General features: G+C 39.1%; 1 protein-coding gene across 3 annotated transcripts in view; it reads left to right on the top strand.

The window, feature by feature from the left end:
• The first annotated feature begins 1,893 nt into the window (after window positions 1-1,893).
• The window catches only part of CLIP4 (CAP-Gly domain containing linker protein family member 4), a 76,898-nt gene continuing 60,079 nt past the window's right edge, over window positions 1,894-18,712 (top strand). The window contains exons 1-5 of one of the 3 annotated variants that reach the window (XM_027850429.1): window positions 1,894-1,990; window positions 9,341-9,488; window positions 10,645-10,784; window positions 14,984-15,077; window positions 16,290-16,451. In XM_027850429.1, the coding sequence (XP_027706230.1) occupies window positions 9,356-9,488; window positions 10,645-10,784; window positions 14,984-15,077; window positions 16,290-16,451 (529 nt within the window). In that variant the 5' untranslated portion in view covers window positions 1,894-1,990; window positions 9,341-9,355. Of the gene's footprint in view, window positions 1,991-9,147; window positions 9,249-9,340; window positions 9,489-10,644; window positions 10,785-14,983; window positions 15,078-16,289; window positions 16,452-18,712 lie in introns of those variants that run through there. The other 2 variants (XM_027850428.1, XM_027850430.1) reach the window with 2 other exon arrangements.

Raw genomic sequence — 18,712 nt, 5'->3', positions numbered from 1 at the left:
TGGAAAGAAGGAAAAAAAATTGATGATAAGTTTAATCTTGTCATTTGTCAGAGTTCTCTCTCTGCCAAAGCACATAGTTTAGTATTTTGGAGGATCTGTGATCTTACAGATGTGGGGATTCTCTCCAACAATATAAATCATCGTCCATTTGCAATGTTTGTCCTAGATAGATGTATTGATTGACTAGCTTTGAGTCGTCCATCCGAATTTCATAGTTTGGACCCCAAGCATTCTTCATTTACTTGGGTTTTCCTGTGTGGACAATTGGTCCAAACCTTTTTGAATGATTACTGTACCTTAGGCTGGTGTTTCCTTAATGCTGGCACCATTTTCTCTGAGAAAGTCTGTTAATGCAGGGTGACTCAGAACAGTAATTTGACACTTCCTTGGTTGGCTGTACTTTCTGAGGGTTTGTTTCTGTGAGAGCAGGAGAGGGGAGGGGGCAAAAACTTACCTAGTGGTTTCCATCCTACCAGGGGTTCTTAACCTTTTGTGTCATGGGATCCCTTAGGTAGTCTCCTGAAGCCTGTGGACCCCTTCTCAGAATGTTTTTAAATGTAGAAAATAATCTTAAATGCAGAATAATGTTTTTAAACGCAGAACATAGGACTATGAAGGAAACCAATTACATTGAAAATAGTTATTACATATTAAGAAAAAACAAGTTCAGGGACCACAAGTTAAGAACTCTATTTTACTTAACTTTCTTTGTGTTAGCCTATGTATAGCTCATTTAAAATAGGTCCTATTTAAAGTTCCTTATGGCAGACCCTTGATAACCTCCTGGCTTTCAATTAATCAGGTGGGTGGAATGGGACAAGGAGAATATCAAGAGGGAGAAGGGGATTTTTTGCAATTTGCCTTACAATTCATGTGAAAATGCTGAGTTTGCAGGGTGCGAGTATCTGGAAGCTCATCAGAGACCTTGAGATTGCCATGGTCCTACCAGTTACATTTGTCCTGGTCCCTTCCTCTAGTAAGGGGCAGCACTAGAAGGTCTCCCGAGGTCCTCTATCACTGACACTACAGTGGGAATGTTAGCAGACAACGCTTAGGAGTTTTCACTTAGAGGTAAGGACGCTTACCACTTGTGCTTCCTCTCTCCTTGCATTTCGCCATCTGTGAAAAGCACCCGCTCGAAGTCCGAGGACATGCGTTCGAATCCTACCCCTGACCTCCTAGCTGGGTGATTTTGGGCAAGGCGCTTAACCTCCCCAGGCCCCAGTTTCCTCATTAAAAGAACCTGGGGGTCGGATTAGAGACTTATGGCCCTTGCAGCTCTGGGTCTGCGATTCAAGGAGAGCACTAGCCTACGGGATCGGGGGCTTGTCACTTTGTGCTGGGGTGTCACGGACCCCTTCGCAGTCGGTGAGGCCTAAGGGCCCGTGAAGGGCTTGTTGCCTACATTCATAATCAAAAGAAATGACAAGTTTCAGTGGGAGGCTGGTGAAAATAAAGACGCGATTTCCTCCCCATCTGAACTCCCCAGAGTGCTTGGAGGTGGGTGGGCCCCCAGTTTCGGAGCGAGCCCCTGGTCTAACATGGTCACCGAAGGCCCCGCCGCCGGGGACCGGCGCACACCGCCTGCATTTGCCCCTTTGCGTTGGGCCGGCCGTGGGGTGGGAGGCCGGGCGAGTGGGGTCACGGTCACGGTCGGGGTCGCAGTCAGGTGGCGCTCGCTGCGGCTGCGTCCCGGGTGCGCCTGCGCGCTGCGTGCGTGCGCGAGCCGGTTCCAGCGCCCCAGAGGCGGCGACCGTTGGAGGCGGGTCGGGGGGAGGCCCGGAGGAGCTGGCGGGGCGGGGCGTCTCCCAAGGCTAGGCGGGCCGGCGGCGGCGGCGGCGGCCCGCTCAGTGCTGCTCGCAGCGTCGTCAGGTGGAGGCGGTGCCGTCTGCTCTCCTCTGGCGCGGCCTGAGCCGCTCCCTGGGGCTCCCCTCCCCGCCCCGGCCCCGGCCCTCGGCGCGGCTCCCCGAGAGAACCCGGAGGAGCGCAGGTGGGGGTGGGGAGTGACGGGGCGGGGGGGGGGCGGGGCGCGTGGAGCGTGCGTGGTGCGGGAGGGAGGCAGGGAGGGACCACTCGTGCGGGGGTGCCCGGGCCTCTGCACCGGGGTGGGGGGTGATGGGCGTCTAAGCGTCCGACCCATCCGGGAGCAGGGATGCCGGCGGAGGCGTGCACCTGCCGCGCGCTTTCCCCGTGACATTTCAGCCGGCAGAGAGAGCTAGGTCTGGGAGGAACCTCAGAGGCCCCTAGTCCGCCCCCACGGGGAAACTGAGGCCAAGCTGGGGCGAGGTGACTTACCGGGTGTTGCACAGCTAGTTAAGTGGCAGAGGCAGGGATGGGAACACAGGTTTGCCCACTTAGTTAGCCCTTGATTGCATAGCGCCGTGTAGGGTTAAGGGGACTTAGGAGTAATTACATCTGGGTTTTGGGTTGTTACAGGGCACGTGGTCGTAGAGTCGTAGGTTCTTGGGTCTGGAGCTGGAAGGGACCTCAGAAGCTATTAGGGAATTGTCTCAGATTGCACCGGTAATGCGTGTCAGAGGAGGAATTTGGACCTGGATTCTCTGACCCCAGTGGCAGTGCTCATTCCTCTGTAATTTGGTTCAGTAAATTAGTAAGAAGCACTGTCATTGTGGTTTAATGGATGTAGGGTTGGCTTTGGAGTAAAGAGGACGTGGGTTCGAGGCCAGCCTCTGACAAATAGTGGGGATAACTCAAAGGCTCCGAGTAATAGATAAGTTGCTGATCTGCGTGAGGGAGTATGATTTTTTCACACTGATTTTTCATTCTGCGTAAGTACAGATGGACTCACAGGTATATGGACAAAGGAACATAAAACAAATGAAATAAAAGCATCTGGGAGGTCCTTTTCATTGTGCTAGGTGCCTCGTTTACTTATCCTTCCATTAACAGTTCACAGAAACAAATGCATTTACAGTTTCTAACCCTCTCCTTCCCACTTTGTGTTTGTTGCGTTGACATTTTTTGGTTTTGAGAAGTCACCCGAATTTTGAAGAGAAATACTTACTCTTGGGACTCTGTGCTAAGCAGTTGGTATTTTGTTTCTATCTTCTTGGATCAGATTAAACAGTTCATAAAGTCATTGTGTACTGGATTGGTGTCATTGGGTCTGTTCATTAATGGAGATTAAAAAAAATTTTGCTTCTGTTTTGTGAAACTAGGTACTAACATAGTTTTATCAGTAGCAACTTATCACCTTATGCTTTAGGACCATACTAGGATTTGCATGGAAGCAATGAAATCTGCCATGATATTAGCAAAAGGAGAATTTCACTCCACACTGTCTTAATGACGTTCCACCTCCACAACTTACTAATGAGTTTGTTTTTTCCTGCCATGTTTTTTTAGTTGTTCTGAATGTGATTGTGAGAAATAGACTTCCAAGTCCTTTAAATTGTACTGTTTACTTTTAGGATCAAAAAGAACACAGATTTAGAGCTCGATTGGATATTAACAGATCTTCTAGTCTAACTCTTTCGTTTTGCAGGTGAGGAAAGTGAGGCCCTGAGAGGTTAAGTGGCTTCTCCATGGTCACACGCTGAAATTTTTGTATAGTTTCTATGGAGTCTTAAAATTTTATTCGACAAGTATTTATATATGCCAAGTACTGAGTTGGGCATTGGAGATGAAGACACAAATGGAATAGTCCCTGCCCTCAAGGACCTTCTATTCTATTGAAGGAAAACAACCTCTCCAAAAAAGGATGTAATACAAATATTTACAAAGTGGTTCCTGTGAAATCACTTAATGTGAAATTTTGATTTGACAGTTGACCATACTGGTTGTTGGAGAACATTTATCCTTTTGGGAGGAGAGCAAAGCTGTAGCATAATGGGTGAACTTGTTAATATTGTTATGTAAGCTTAACCATGTCCCTATCTATTTTTTAAGTGTTATTAGTTATGTGGATGCTTTTTTTTAATGCTTTGTTAAATTTGTCATATTCTGTCTGTCCATGCTAGAAGATTGATTCTTGAGATGTGATGACTGTTGTCTCCAATACTGTACAAGTCTGCCTAATAAAATATTTATAGTGTTTATTTCAGAAAAGATTAAATTGAGTTTAATTTTTTAGGATTAAAAAAAAAGTGACCTTAATGTGTTGCCTTTTATTGTTATAAATGGTAACCCATCCTGAAAAATCTATCAGCGGTCCTTAAGTTATAATATTGATATCCTCTCTTCTTCTTGAATGACTGCATCCCAATGTGATTATTTCCTTGCCCCCATTTTTTCATTGTTTATGTATACAGGTTTGTATTTTACAACATTGGATTGGGTTGTAGGTGGCCTTGTCATGTATGAAGGTTTTGTTTTTTTAGTCAGGAGTGTGTAGTCAGGAGTGTGAGCTGCTTGTAGGCAAGAACACACATTTATTTCTTTTATACCCTTTCCACAGTAACTATTATAGTTCTGAGTACATGACCAAATGACTGCTGGTCAAATAAATTAGCAAACTTTTGTGTTATCAGCAAATGAACAGGTTTCTGATTGTACACCGAAATATCCATTTTGGACGAACTGCTTTGGGATTTCTTGGGGATAATAAAGAATCATGATTAGTGAAATACTTAGCATTTTGAGTAAAGGAGTCTGATATATACAATTCTCTGTGAATATGACTGGAAACCCCTAGATTCTGGCAGACACAAAATGTGGCCTCCTTCCAGAACTACTCTTTAGTGGCATATCTAAACTATCTTGGTGAAACCTGTGTTCTACTTAGATTAGAATTCTTAAGTAGGCATTGGCCAAGCTTCCTTGAGGCAGTCCCTCAGAGCAACATTGTAGGATTGTGGTATTCAGGAGTGATGAAACTAGACTGGAATTCTCTCATAGTGTTTTCCAAATTGAAGCTTGGGGGGTATGAACTGATGACGATACTCTGGTTGCTAAGGGGTATCTGTCAGTAACTTAGAAGTAATACCACCTCACTCAATAGTTGTCAGCTATAGTTATCTGTTTCATGTACAGTCATTACTTGCATAATATTGCCACCATTAACATCAATAATACTGTTAAAGCATAACCACACTCCATCATAACATCCTAAACTCTGCTGTAATGCTAGGATTCTTACAGGGGTAGTCCTGGCTTCTCCTCTTTCCCTCCCAGGGGATCCTCAGCTCTATTCTGCTCCTCATAGCTCTTCCTCTGAGAGTAAGTACCATTTAAAGGGGGGATAATTGATTTCTACAAAAGTGAAACATCAGGCAAGAAATGCTTGTGATTGGTTAATTGCTGTGCTTACTTGCTCCTCCCTCCCAACAAAAAAGCACGTAAGTAGCACTGGGTTACACTTAATAAATTAGTAAACCATGTATGTGGGTAGATGCAATAATAAATACTGTAATTTTAACTTTTTTCTTGTTTGTCATAATTTTTCATAACAAAATCAACTCAAGCTTTAAATGGGTAATTACTAACAAGAGATAGACAAATATTCCACAAATTCACTCGTTTTCCTTAAAGCTGAAAATAACATTCCACAAATTCACTCTTTTTCCTTAAAGCTGAAAATAACTTTTTTCTCCTGTAAAAATATATTGTTCCTCCGTAATCTCCTGAGGAAATCCTTGCTGCCATTATGTAAAAAGTTTGACCTGAAAGGAAACATCAGTCATACCCTACATACTATTTTCTGAAACTTCATATTTATTCATCTCTTGAGTCTCCTTTTCTTTTTCCCAAAATCAGAGGCCAGCAGGTTTCAGGAAGTTAGGTATAAACTGTAGTGCTGGAGAAAGATGGTGATTACTACAATCCCTGCTACCTGGAAGGCTGTGGTTGGTTGATCAGTTTCTTGAACTTGAGAATTCTGAGCTGCAACAGGGCTCTGAGCTCCAGTATGGTCAGCCCCCAGTAGTGAACTGGCTTAGGTTAGAGATGGAGCAGGTCAAAGTTCTAAAGAACATCTGTATGAAAAGAAAACAAAACTTAGCAGTTGAAACCTGGATTCTTCTATTTTATATTTGGTTTTGGAATGTGATTTAGTGATTTGCACTTGCCTACACATGTGAAAATGTACTTTTTCAGACATATAATGAAGTCCCACATGAAGAACCTAATTCAGAAGGAGCTAGAAAGCTGTCTGTATCCCATTTTTCTGACAGAAATCATCCTTGTTTTCTTCTCAGTTGATAGGAATGGATGGTAGCACTTCTCAGATTCTGATAAAACACCATATAAGTGTAGGATTTCAAAGTTGAAAGAGACCTGATGTCATCTATTTTCAATCTGAGCCTTTCAGGTAGAAATCTCCTTTATAACATCCCCAGAAAGTTATCCAGTCTCTGTTCAAAGAATTGTGGTCATGGGCAACTCATTTAGATAGCACTGTTTATTTGAAAGCTTTCTTCACATTGACTTTAAATCTTACTCTCTTCAGCTTCTTCCTGTTAATCCTTGCTTTCCCTTCTGATGCCAGTCCTACCAAATGTAATCCTTCTGTCACATCGTAGCCCTTAAAATACTTGAAGATAATTGAGTCTTTCACTTTGGGAGGAGTTCAGTTTCTTCCCTCAGTCCTCATATAGCATGACTTCTCATCTCATCATCATGACTGCCTTCTTCTGGATACCCTCCAGCTTGTCAATATCTTTTCTCCCTAGTTGTGATCTAACCATGGCTGAATACAGTGGGACTATTATGTCCTTCATTCTGGACATTATTTCTTCCATGTGTCCTGCGGATTGCATTCTTTCTTTTCTTTTCTTTTTAAAATTTCATTCTATGGAATCTGTTAAACATCTTTGAAATCTATTCTCCTAATATGTAGGATATGTGTCCAGCCATTTGGCTCCATATAATAATCATAGTAATAATAATAATAATAACTTATGGATCTATAGAACTTTAAGGTTTATAAAATACTTTTCTCACGACAACCTAGTGAGTAGAGCAAGAATTAATATTCCCGTTTTACACATGAGGAAACTAAGTCATTTTGAGGTTGAGTGACTTGGCTATGTTCATGCAGCCAGGAGGTGTCACTTAGAATTTGAGCCTAGGCCTTCGGACCCCAAGTTCAGTGTGATCATGGACACTCAAAAGTCATAGCCATTTTTCTTCTTTGACAACTAGTTCCTTAACAGGATCAGGTAACAGTTCTCCTTGTCCCTTCCTCTGTATTTTGAAGAATGAAACAACCATTAAGGCAAATCACACATTTTTTGGTTGCTCTTCTTTTAGCAGAGAACATTTGGACAGATATTAGGTGTCAGTGAAGGCCCTGCTCACTTATAACATGTCTCTAGGCCAGGTTTGTGATAATTTTGCTGAACCCAGGGGCTCTACAACGTTCCTGCCACAATGCTGCCTCTGTTTCTCTCTTTGTTGACGTCACCCAAATGATCTTCTTTGTACTTTAGTCCCTCTGGTTTGTGGATTTATTCATATGAACATACATCTCTCAGCGCCAATTTCCTCATCTGTCCTTATTACATCTGCCACATAGGATTGTAAGACTGAACTGAGGTGACATACATAATGTAATAAATATCTTTGCAAATGTTAAAGCACGATATAAGTGTTAGTTATAATATGTGATGCTACTCTACCAGTCTAATGGGTTACATTTAAATAAGATACATTCTTTAGTTACTGTATTCCAATTGAGTCCAATCCACCCACATCTCAGTGATACCTGTGAGGCTGGATTTCCCTTACTGAATTAAGGTCTCTGGTTCCTTTTGTTTATTTCTCATGCTGTTTGCATTTCCTAAGTTCATAATTCTAGAGCTGGAAGAAACCTTAGGGGTCATCTAGTCTACCTCCATCATTTTACAGATAGGAAACTGAGAACCCAGGGGAGGTTAAGTGCCCAAGATCACTCAGATAGTCAATATCAGACAGAGGTGAGATTTAAACCCAGGGCTTCTGACTCTTCAGCTAATGCCCTGGCCACTGAGGCTATGAATTTTGTCTCTCTTAGTGTCTCTTTTGATTACTTGACCTGTCCAATGATACTCTTGTTGGAGATAGGCAAGCAATTGTCTCACCATTCTTCCCTTCCCCCTTGATCAAATGATTTAGGCAGTTGTTTTTTTTTATCAACCTTATCTGATACAACCATCCCTGGCCAAAAGCCTGTTGTTCCTGTGTCTTAAGCTCCAATATAGAGATCCAAATCCTGTTCTCCATCATCACCTTCTTAAGCAGCTGTTTGCTTCCCAAGTTTGCCTTTTTCTTCTGAAGCCCAAATCTTCAATCAGCAATGGTGACGAAAGTGTCACCTGTGGTCTTAGGTTTCTTGCCTAGCATGTCATAATCCCTAGCAACACTTTACAGGTTCCTTGTGATATTCTTTGTCCCAAGAGGAAAAACAAGGACTGAGCAACGATCATCGTTATCGTGTTCAGCGAATCTTGGGAGGCTCTTCTCCCCCAGTACATGCTGCTTGAATTCAGCCTTGCATGTCTCCCAGGAAGAATCCTCAGCTGTCTTGGGGGGCAAATGTGGCATTCTTGCCTAAGTTTTTGCCATGCAGTTTGAGAAGAAGCCTGTCAAGTACTCCACCTCTATATGTTGGCCAGGTGCCGCAGGCAGAAGCTAGGTCCAGAATTAAGTAGCTCAGCAGGGTAGAATGAACTTACTAGTTATTAGTTTCACATGTTTCCTGGGGGCAGTGAAGCAACGTGCACAGTTTGTTTCAAAAGTCCCTGTTTTCCAACTCTTTCAGGGCCCAGAATCAGCGGAGATCCTATGTATTATCCACAAGAAATTATGACTCTAAGACAGTACCATAAATACTTGAAAGCAAAGTTTATTATGTGACCGCAATTTTCCACAAAAGTTTTACTTGGGTGTTGAGATGGAATGGAAATTCATCATAGAAGAGTTTTTTATGTATATGAAAAAACAAGCCCATTGTATTGCATGCAGTATGTGATGATAGGTATCATCCCTGTCAGCATTCCACAGTAGTAGGCCTTAACAGGTAACTTTTGCCAGTGGATATTTTGTGTCAGTGTGTCTTAGTAAGCTAAGAGAATACCAACCCCACCCTTCTAGATTAGTCTGGGATTTTGAAACAGGTTTCACTTATTATTTATTGTGAAATATGCTGGGTGTCAACACCCATGCCTCTCTGGGAAAAATTTCCTTTGTCATTGACAGAGATTGTGTTGGAAAAAATTTATTACTTCAGATTGGTTTCCTGAAAGGACCAAGAAAAAAATAGCCCTGAGATTGGAAATTGAAAAGACAAGGTCCATTATTAAGGGGAAAAGGTTATCTTTTTAATTTTTTTAAAAATACGACTTCAGAGGTAAATATTCTAAGCTGTATGGGAATAAGAGTGTTTTTTGTTTTTGCCTTAAAGGTAGCTTTCTAGAGGATGACCATAGAAGACCTTCCAGATCTTCCCTCAGAAGGAAATTCTTTGATTGGAAGATACCCATTTTTATTTTCAGGTTCTGACACACCGGTTATCTTTTCAGTTTCTGCAGCACCAATGCCTTCAGACTGTGGTATGTTGTGTAACAGTTTTAACTTTTTGTAAGTTAGCAAACTGATTCTGTTTCATGTCTGCTTTTATTTAGGCTTTTGCATGTTCATTCTCAAACCATGTACAGTATTTTGCACAAATTCCAAAAGCTCTGTTTTTATTATAGCTGACTTTCAGCTTCTGCATTCCCATGCTGATTGCTTTATTTCTTGTATCAACACTTGCATTTCACTTAAAAATATGTATTTATTTCAAGCATTAATGGCAGACTTCCTGAATTTGCAGTTTAGAAAATGACATAAACTTCTAGAATTCTTCTGACATAAGAGAACATTAGAGGTGGAACATTACTTCACAAAACAGCAGAGGACAGTGAAGAGGAAAATGAGGTGGCCGAAAGCTTTTTATGAGATCTAACATCTCAAGAACAAGTATCTATAAAAGTAGAACAGATATGCAGTCATTTCTATTGTGTTACTATAGGTGTAATAATGTCTTATCAACATGTCTGAAGGGCAGGATTAGCTCATAGTACCTTTTAAAAAAAGGCTTTAATGTTTTTGAGGGGTATTTCATCATAATAGATTTTTTGATCAAGAAGAATACATTTTGAAAAGGTGGAGATCAGTGTGGTAGAATGGTCAAATTTCCCAATAAACATTTCAGATAAAATTTTGGTTCTTTTAGGGAGGAACATGTTTTCAGGAAACCTGAGTTTTCACCATCACGAATGGACAAATAAGCCTTTATTCACATTTATCTTAGCAATTTGTCTTTCCTGATATCTAGGTTTTCCATTGTGTATAGATTCTATTGTACTTTTTTTTTACCTTGGAATTATTAAAGTTACATGTGTCATGAAAAGATACAGACTGATATCATTAGCAATTTGAAACTTGGAATCAAAACATTTTAGAGTTGGAAGAAGAAATGTGGTATATACCTGGAAGATTAGATTCAATGTTGGGAGACTTGGATTCCCATCTTCACTCTGCCCCAGACTAGCTTGGGCAAGTCCCTTAACCTCTGTGAGCCTTCATTTCCTCATTTGTGAAATTGGGATTGGACTAAGTGAATTTAATGAATATTCCTTCTAGCTCTGAAATCTATGAATAATGAGTTAAAGGGATTGATTTCTTTGCTTATCTATTAAAATAATATTTTCTTATTTTAAATAGAGTTTTCTTTTTTTGATCCCAATGATGCATCATGCCAAGAAATCCTTTTTGATCCTAAAACATCAGTGTCTGAATTATTTGCCATTTTAAGACAGTGGGTTCCCCAAGTCCAACAGAACATTGACATTATTGGGAATGAGGTAAGGAATGTATACTTATTCTTAAAATATAATACACAAATTTTGGGAATTTTTTATCAGCATTATCAGAATTAGATTTATTTAATAGATTGTATCCTTTCTTAGTTCTCATAAAATGAAAGTTGGGAGAGGAAAGATAATAATCATGCGAAATTGTAAGCTCTTTTTAGTCCGGGCAATGTCTTATTTATCCTTGTAACAGTGCTCTAAACATAGTACGCATTTAATAAATGTTTTTTATATAAAAGATCCCCTTTTAGCCCTGATGTTTTTATTTATACTTTGTACTTATAAGTACTTATATTTTGTATTTACAGAAGTCTTACTCCTTTGCCTTATCATGGTTCAGAAGTGAACTTGGGGGTCTTGAGGATCTAGCCAGAAGAACTGCAAGCTTGGGCAATTTCTAACATTTTATAAGTTTAACAGTTTCTAAATTTCTTTAAGTATGGTCCTGGTCACAGACTGTGTCCATCATCTTAAGACTGTGCTATTCAGAGAGGCATACTACAAGTAGGCTGATGATTTGGTGATGAAACCTTTATCTAAATTAACTTGTGAAACAAAGGAAAATATAGACTGGCCCTCAGTGTCCTCCTTCTGTGGTGGCAGTGGCAGTAGAAATGGCACTTAAAAGAATGAAGTTGATGACATTGGGAAGAATAACTGGGCCAGACCAAGTATACACAGAAGAAATATATTTTGGAAGCAAACCAAATCTCAGAAAGACTCATCTCAAAAATCAAGAGGGCTATGTTCAAGTTTCAGTCTGCAAGGAGGAAAAATATTGAATGAAAAGAAAAAAATCACTTGTTATTATTTAAAAAAAGATGATGAAGGGAACATTGGTAACTATTGACTTTCATACCTAATTTCTCATTTCTCCGAAATACATGAGAATTAGCAAGGGTGTCATTGATGAAACTATGAGAAAAGGACAGGAAGATTTTTGAAAATGACCTTCTATAGCATCTTCAGTCATGTAATTTGAAAGATGTAGTGAATACAAGATCTTACTCTGTTTGTTGATTTAAAAAAAAGGTTTAGTAGAGTGAAATATAGTCTGAAAGGTTCTCTAAGATGTCTTTGATCTGTATATTAACATCACACAGATTTCCTCAATAGGTACAGCCACAGAGATAATTTTGTTCATCCATCCTCTTATCAATATCAAATGAGGCATAAGATAGCTAAATAAATGCTTGTCAAAGTCCTCATCTCTGTCAGAGGCTGTCTTGTGACTGGTTGAAATGGAAGAGGGATTCCCTATAGATGGTGAGGTCCTGTGAACACTCCCATTTGCAGATGATATTGTATCAAGCCCTAAAATAATAAAGAACATCTTCAATGAGATTCATGACAACTCGACAGAGTTGGACATAATAGATCACAAAGGAAAAATGTAATCGATGAAGAGGCGGCCTGTGTTTGTAATCAGAGGAGTTGGATTTGAATCCTGACCCAGGTGCTTAGTAGTTGTGTGACCTTGAAGAAGTCACTTCACTTTTCTTGGCCGAGGGCCAATCTCCTCACCTATAAAATGAGGAAATTGAACTTCATCTCTCAATCTGTGCTCCTGTAAGTAGCCTGTTGTCCAGAAGATGGAATGAGGTTGAATGGACAGCCCATTGAATTAGTCTTACCAATATACCTTGGATAAGTACTACAAAAGGACAGAGGATTTGGCCCAGAATTGGATAGGCAAAAGAGAGCAAATGGGGTAACATTTGAGAAATCTTTTGTACTTTGAGGCTACTTTCTGACAGAAAAAAACCAAAACCAAAACCATCATTGTCTTATTGAGAGTTGTGTCATGCCACAGTCTCCAAAGAATCATTAATTGTAGGTGACCTTTTAAAGGGCAGTGGAGGAGATCTATGATGAGCATAAGTAGACTCTAGAATATTACATAATCTTATAGTGTCCATTGATACCTTCATGATGATGGGAGAAAGTGAGAAAGTCCTCCAGCACATAGGGTGGACCTCTCATGGAGAATTTTTGGGAGAACATGGACCAGAGTCACCTAGAATGGACAAATATGGATGGATTCCAGGGGTGGGGAACCTGCGGCCTTGAGGCCACATGTGGCCCTCTAGGTCCTCAAGTGAGGCCCTTTGATTGAATCCAAACTTCACAGAACAAATCCCCTTAATAAAAGGATTTGTTCTGTAAAATATGGACTCAGTCAAAAGGCTCCTCCCAAGGACCCAGAAGGTCACATGTGGCCTCGAGGCTGCAGGTTCCCCACTTCTGGATTAGACCCTGCAGAAGGAGGGAACTTCTGAAATGATGTGATCACAGAGCCATTTGGATATTAGGGTGTGTACAAAGTAGAGCAATGAGTGACCAGTAGGTCCACGTATGTAGACAAGTTTTGTTTGATCACTTAATTCTTCTTCCTCACTAACCCTCTCTTTAGGGCAGTTTGGTTAGTGTGTCATTTCCCAAATATTCATTAAAAAAATTACTCATTAAGAATGAGCTATCAGAGGTACAAATTGTACAAGGAAAAAAAGAAAATGATGGTAAGAAGATAAAATTTAAGGAATGGAATCTATATTCCTAGATTTTTAACTTATCTTCTCTCTGACTAGAGATATAAATTACACACACTAAAATAATTACCTAAATTAAATTTAACAATATTTTCTCATTTATTCCAGGATAGTAGATTATTTTGTCATTGATCTTTCTAGATTTCACATGCTATCTCAGGAACTGACTTCATTATTTTTTCAAGCACATTTGTGATGAAGATATAAGTACAGAAATACTTTCTAATGTAGGAATAATGCCCTCTGTAATATAATGACTATTGCTAAGGATGGGAAGATTAGACAATGATACCTCTTGATGAGCATGAGTGAGCAGAGAAAACTGCTCTATGAAAATATGGTTTCTTTGTGTAAAATCTGATTATGAGGAGTATAATTTCAAGGAACAATTCTGCTTAACAAAACTTTTTCTGTGTCTGTGTGCATAACTCACAGTACTAGTGGCTTTGATTATTATAGTTAATGGAATTGTATACAAATAATAGCCCTTATGACAGGTTGTAATTCTATTGTAACCAAAAATGCTTGTGTGGGATTTGTTCTGTTGCAGTTTTTCTCTTGACCACTGTGTTTTAGTGTGTTACCTGTTTTTTTAATCTTTTTCTAAAGAGAAAAGCTTAAGTTTGGTTCTGTCTCAGATTGTGTCTTCTTTAGTTTTGGTATTATCTGGTGGAAGTAGGTACTCCTACTTGCCTGGTCTGTTAGTATTTCAAAGAATTGTCAATAAGTAGATTCCAGTGGCTCCCTTTTTACCTCCAGAATCAAATATAAAATCTGCTTGGCTTTAAAACAGTTCATTATAAAAAAACAAAAAAAAATCCCCTTTATAACTTGCCCTCTTTTATCTTTCCCATCTTCTTATACCTTACTCCCATGTACATATTCTATAATTTAATGACACTGGCCTCATTTCTATTTCTCACACAAGACACTCTATCTCCTGACTGAATCAGCACTGGTTATCTCCCATGCCTAGAATTCTCTCTCCTCATATTTGCCTCCTGGATTTCCTGGCAGCCTTCAGGTCTTAGCTAAAATTCCACCTTCTGCAAAAAGCCTTTCCCTGACTCCCCGATGTCTTCTCCGTGAGATTATTTTCAGCTTCTCCTATGTATGTCTCATTTGTTCATAGTTGTTTGCATATTGTCTCCTCCACTAGCCTGGGAACTCCTTGAGAGGAGGGGTTGTCTTTTGCCTTTCTTTGTGTCCCCAGCACTTAATGCACTGCCTGGCATGTAGCAGACAATTAATACTTGTTGACTATAAGATGCCTGCCAGGTTGGGTAGACTAACCTAGTATTTTTGTTAACATTACACCCATTGGAAATGAGAGCTTGCTCATTATTAATGAAAGTCAAAAAGAACATATTTAGAGAACTGTTTTTAGTTATTTTGTAGTGTAGGTTTTACTTTCTTTCTGGTGATGTGTATCACAATAAAGATTGTTTCATGAGATCAGACTGAAAAGTCATTTGAAAAGTTAATTCTTTGGGAGCATATTAGTCGGACGCTAAATTGAGTATGTTAGGCTAGCTACATTCTTGAGCAAATCAGTTTGATTCCTCTAGTTTTATTTTCATTTAAAAGCAACACTTCAGTAATAACACTAATTATGTCCTCTTATATTCTGATTGGTTATAGATTATCAAGAGAGGATGTAATGTAAATGATAGAGATGGTCTAACTGATATGACTCTTCTTCATTATACCTGCAAATCTGGAGCTCATGGTATCGGTAAGTACACAACAGATTTGTTAGCAGGTTCCCTTTTTAGGACTTGAGGTAGAATATCAAATCAAACCACATATTCCTGGCTTTTACTGGCATTAGAATATGTTGTCATATGATCTTAAAAGTGAAACTCACATCTGCCCATACTTTATTTGTTGAAGTGATGCTGAGATGTAAAACATAATTGATAATGGAGAAAAAGGATTCTGTGAATGTTGGGAATTCTTGATGAAATAGGGCCAAGTTTAAAGTGATCCTGATTATTTAAAGATAAATTCTGCATATTTTGCCTTCTGCCAGATAATTTTGCTTTCAAGTTTTACAAACTGCAGTTTGCTTCTGTGTTTGGTACACATCTTGATCTCTCTTTGTACTTTGCTGGAAACCTATTTGACAAATCGTTGAAATGCAGTACTCCAGCCACCTTTTCTGCTCCAGGATGGAGATAGCTCACATAGCTTAGTGTTTTTCTTCACTCCAAAATGGTCTTAGAGACAAGTAGTTTACAGAGAGCATCTACTTAAGTCAGGTATTTAATGTGGCTTCATTTGAAATGAATTCCCAGAATATCAAACAAATACATATTCCAATATAAGTACAGAAATAATATTCCAAAGTCAATTATGAATTTTTGTATTATCTGTCTTCATCTTGATTAGTGTGAATAATAGAGACTTGAGAGAGTAATGTATCACTCGTAACTGCCCAAAGATTGTTGTCATGTCTCATCAGAGGGCTATATAATTAGTGTATGTTTACATTTTTTGGCTCTTAGGAGGGAAGAAAAATTGATTGGGAGTGTTTCTTTGTGAAAAATATGCAGTTTTGAGGGTATCATTTTGAAATTAACAAGTTTTAGTATGCTATTAAGAATCTGAAAGTTATTCTTCAGTTCTTGATTTCATAGTGAATTTCAGCTTATGGTTTCAATAGCACTTTTTAATTGCTCAAGTCATTGAAAATATATTCATTAAGACATGATGTATTTTAACGAATGATGTATTAAAAACTCTGGGAATAGTTTATCTTGCTAAAATATTTTTGTGATAAAATATATAAATTGTGACTTCTTCAGATGCTTTTTCTTTTAAAATTATGCATATTTTATAAAATAACCTTTTTGCTTTGTGCTTTTTGTAGGGATAAATAGATGGGTCATCAGTGGAATATACTGTTTTTCTTATCTGGGGAAAATAATTTGAAAACTTTTTTTAGGTGATGTTGAGACAGCTGTAAAATTTGCCTCTCATCTCATCGAACTGGGGGCGGACGTCAGCTTGAGAAGTCGATGGACAAACATGAATGCTTTGCATTATGCTGCTTACTTTGATGTCCCAGAACTTATAAATTTGATTTTGAAGGCATCAAAACCAAAAGGTAGGTAATGTCAGAACATCGTTAATTATTATTCATTATGCATCCATTAAGTAAAAAGGATTAAGTGCACTAGGCAGGCATTGTAATACAGTGGTGAAAGTTCATGGTCAGAGGACACTGTAGTTCAGTTTTTTTAAACTAGACTTCTGATTTCATTGTGGGATCTCCCAGTGAGCAGCTTTCTCTACTGACAGTGCAAATTGGCACCTTCTCTGCAACTTACAGCCTTAGGGAGCTGCCTCAGGCTCTTAGGAGTTCTAAGTGACTTGCCTAGATTTAAACAGGAAGTATTTGTCAGTGATGGTACCAGGTTGTCCTGATTCTGAAGCCAGTTCTTTATTGTCTGGGCCATGATACATTATAAAAAAGACAGTGGGATAAACAAGTTTCCTGGGGAATGACCAGCATACTGACTTTGGTTTGATTCGAAGATCCAAGCAGAAAGTGATAAGATATGCACAGAAGTTGATAAAGCAATGACTGACTTAGTAGAATGCTTGGAAGCCTAGGTTTAAGCATCTAAATTTGATGTAATAGGTAGCTACTATAGATCCTTGAGTATGGAAATGACAAGATGAAATGGTCTCCAAAAAGGTTCTTTTAATAATTTGGCATAAAGTGGGTTGGGGGGTGGTTGAGGAGGTAGAGATAGGAAAGGTCATTGATGGGTATTTCACATAGGAATCTGTTTCAGCAGTAGTTCAGAATAGAAGTTGTGAGTGTTTGGGCATAGCTTTGATTCATTATTGACCTTTCTGCTGTCTTAAGAGCTTCCATCATCTCTTCTCTGCCTTTCTCCCATTCAAGAAGTGAAATTGACTTAAAATTGTCATGGCTATGAACCCAGGACCATACATTTGCATTGCTCTGAATGATACTAATAACTGACATTTGTAGAAGTCTTTAAAGTTTGCAAAGCACTTCACTCACATTATTTCCTTTGATCCTCACAGAAGCTTTGTGAGGCCAGATGGTACACTATTACTACTTCAATTTATAAATGAAGAAACTGAAGCTCAGAGAGGGTTAGTGACTTGTTCAAAGTTGCAAAGCTAGAAAATGTCAGAGGCAACATTCAAATCCAGGTCTTCCTGACTCCTGGTTTAGTACTTGCTCTGTGGCACTGTGTTGTGGCATGTCTCTAGCCTTTTAAATCACTCATGTTTCACACTTTTAATTTGTTAAAGTAAACTTATTTTATATTTCCTTAATACTTTTTAAGGATTTTTGAAACCTCTTGAATTTATATTTATCCAATCAGGTTTCTTCTGCCTTTTTATTTATCCCTTGGGAAGCAGAGTTATTCAGATTTAGAATTAGATTTAAATCTAATTAGATTTAGATCTTTTATTCTGGTTTTCAATATCTTGTGCTAGTTTATGATGCTGTATATTTTTTTCAAGGGGAAAAATTGAGAAATCTAAGAAAGTCGTGTTATTTTATTCCCTAATTTCACTTATTTTATCAGAGTTAATTCTTAAATCCTTTCTTGAATTTTAAAGGATATATTTTCTAGATATACTCTGCTTAAATGTCACCTTTTACACAAAACCTTTCTTTATCTCACCAGCTTCAAACTTTAACTATCTTAGTGCCTTTCCCCCCGTCTCCCCATTATCTGGTATTTGTCTTCTATGTATGTATATGTTGTTTCACCTGATAGAATGTGAACTCCCTGAGGGCAGGGACTGTTCATTTTTTTTTTTTTTTGTCCTTATATCCTCCAAACCTAGCACAGGCCTTTAAAGGCTAAAAGGGATCTCAGAGGCCACTTAATGCAAGCCCCTCATTTTACAGAAGTCAAAAATGAGCCCAGGAAGGTTAAATGATTTGCTCTGGATTCCACAGATAAGCAGTCACCAGAAGCAGCCTTTGAGCCTGCGGCTTCTGGCCGCAGAACCAGGACCCCTTTGCCCCTTGGCCAGTAGCACAGGGCAGGGTGAGGAAACAGGAGCTAACACAGTAGAATCACCTTAGTGTATTGCTTTCTTGTGTAGCAGATTTGACTTTTAGTAGACTTGATTATTTATTTCATTGTATGTCTCCTTAGTCTTTGATTTTGGGTTTCTCCTGGGGCTTTTGATGACCTTTTGGCTTATTTTGACTTAAGTTTGTTGTGATCTGAGTCTGGGTTGTATAAAATAATGTGATGGACTGAACTGACCTCACACAGTCATCTGAAATGACATTCCTCACGTCATCTATTCCAACTACCACACAAGTTTCACATCTCACAGATGAAACCCCTAACGGTGATTGGG

Source organism: Vombatus ursinus, unplaced genomic scaffold, assembly GCF_900497805.2.
Source record: "Vombatus ursinus unplaced genomic scaffold, bare-nosed wombat genome assembly UNPS02009062.1, whole genome shotgun sequence".
NCBI classification, from domain to species: domain Eukaryota; kingdom Metazoa; phylum Chordata; class Mammalia; order Diprotodontia; family Vombatidae; genus Vombatus; species Vombatus ursinus.
Note: the sequence above shows the minus strand (reverse complement) of the source record. Positions and strands in the feature narration are given on the sequence as shown.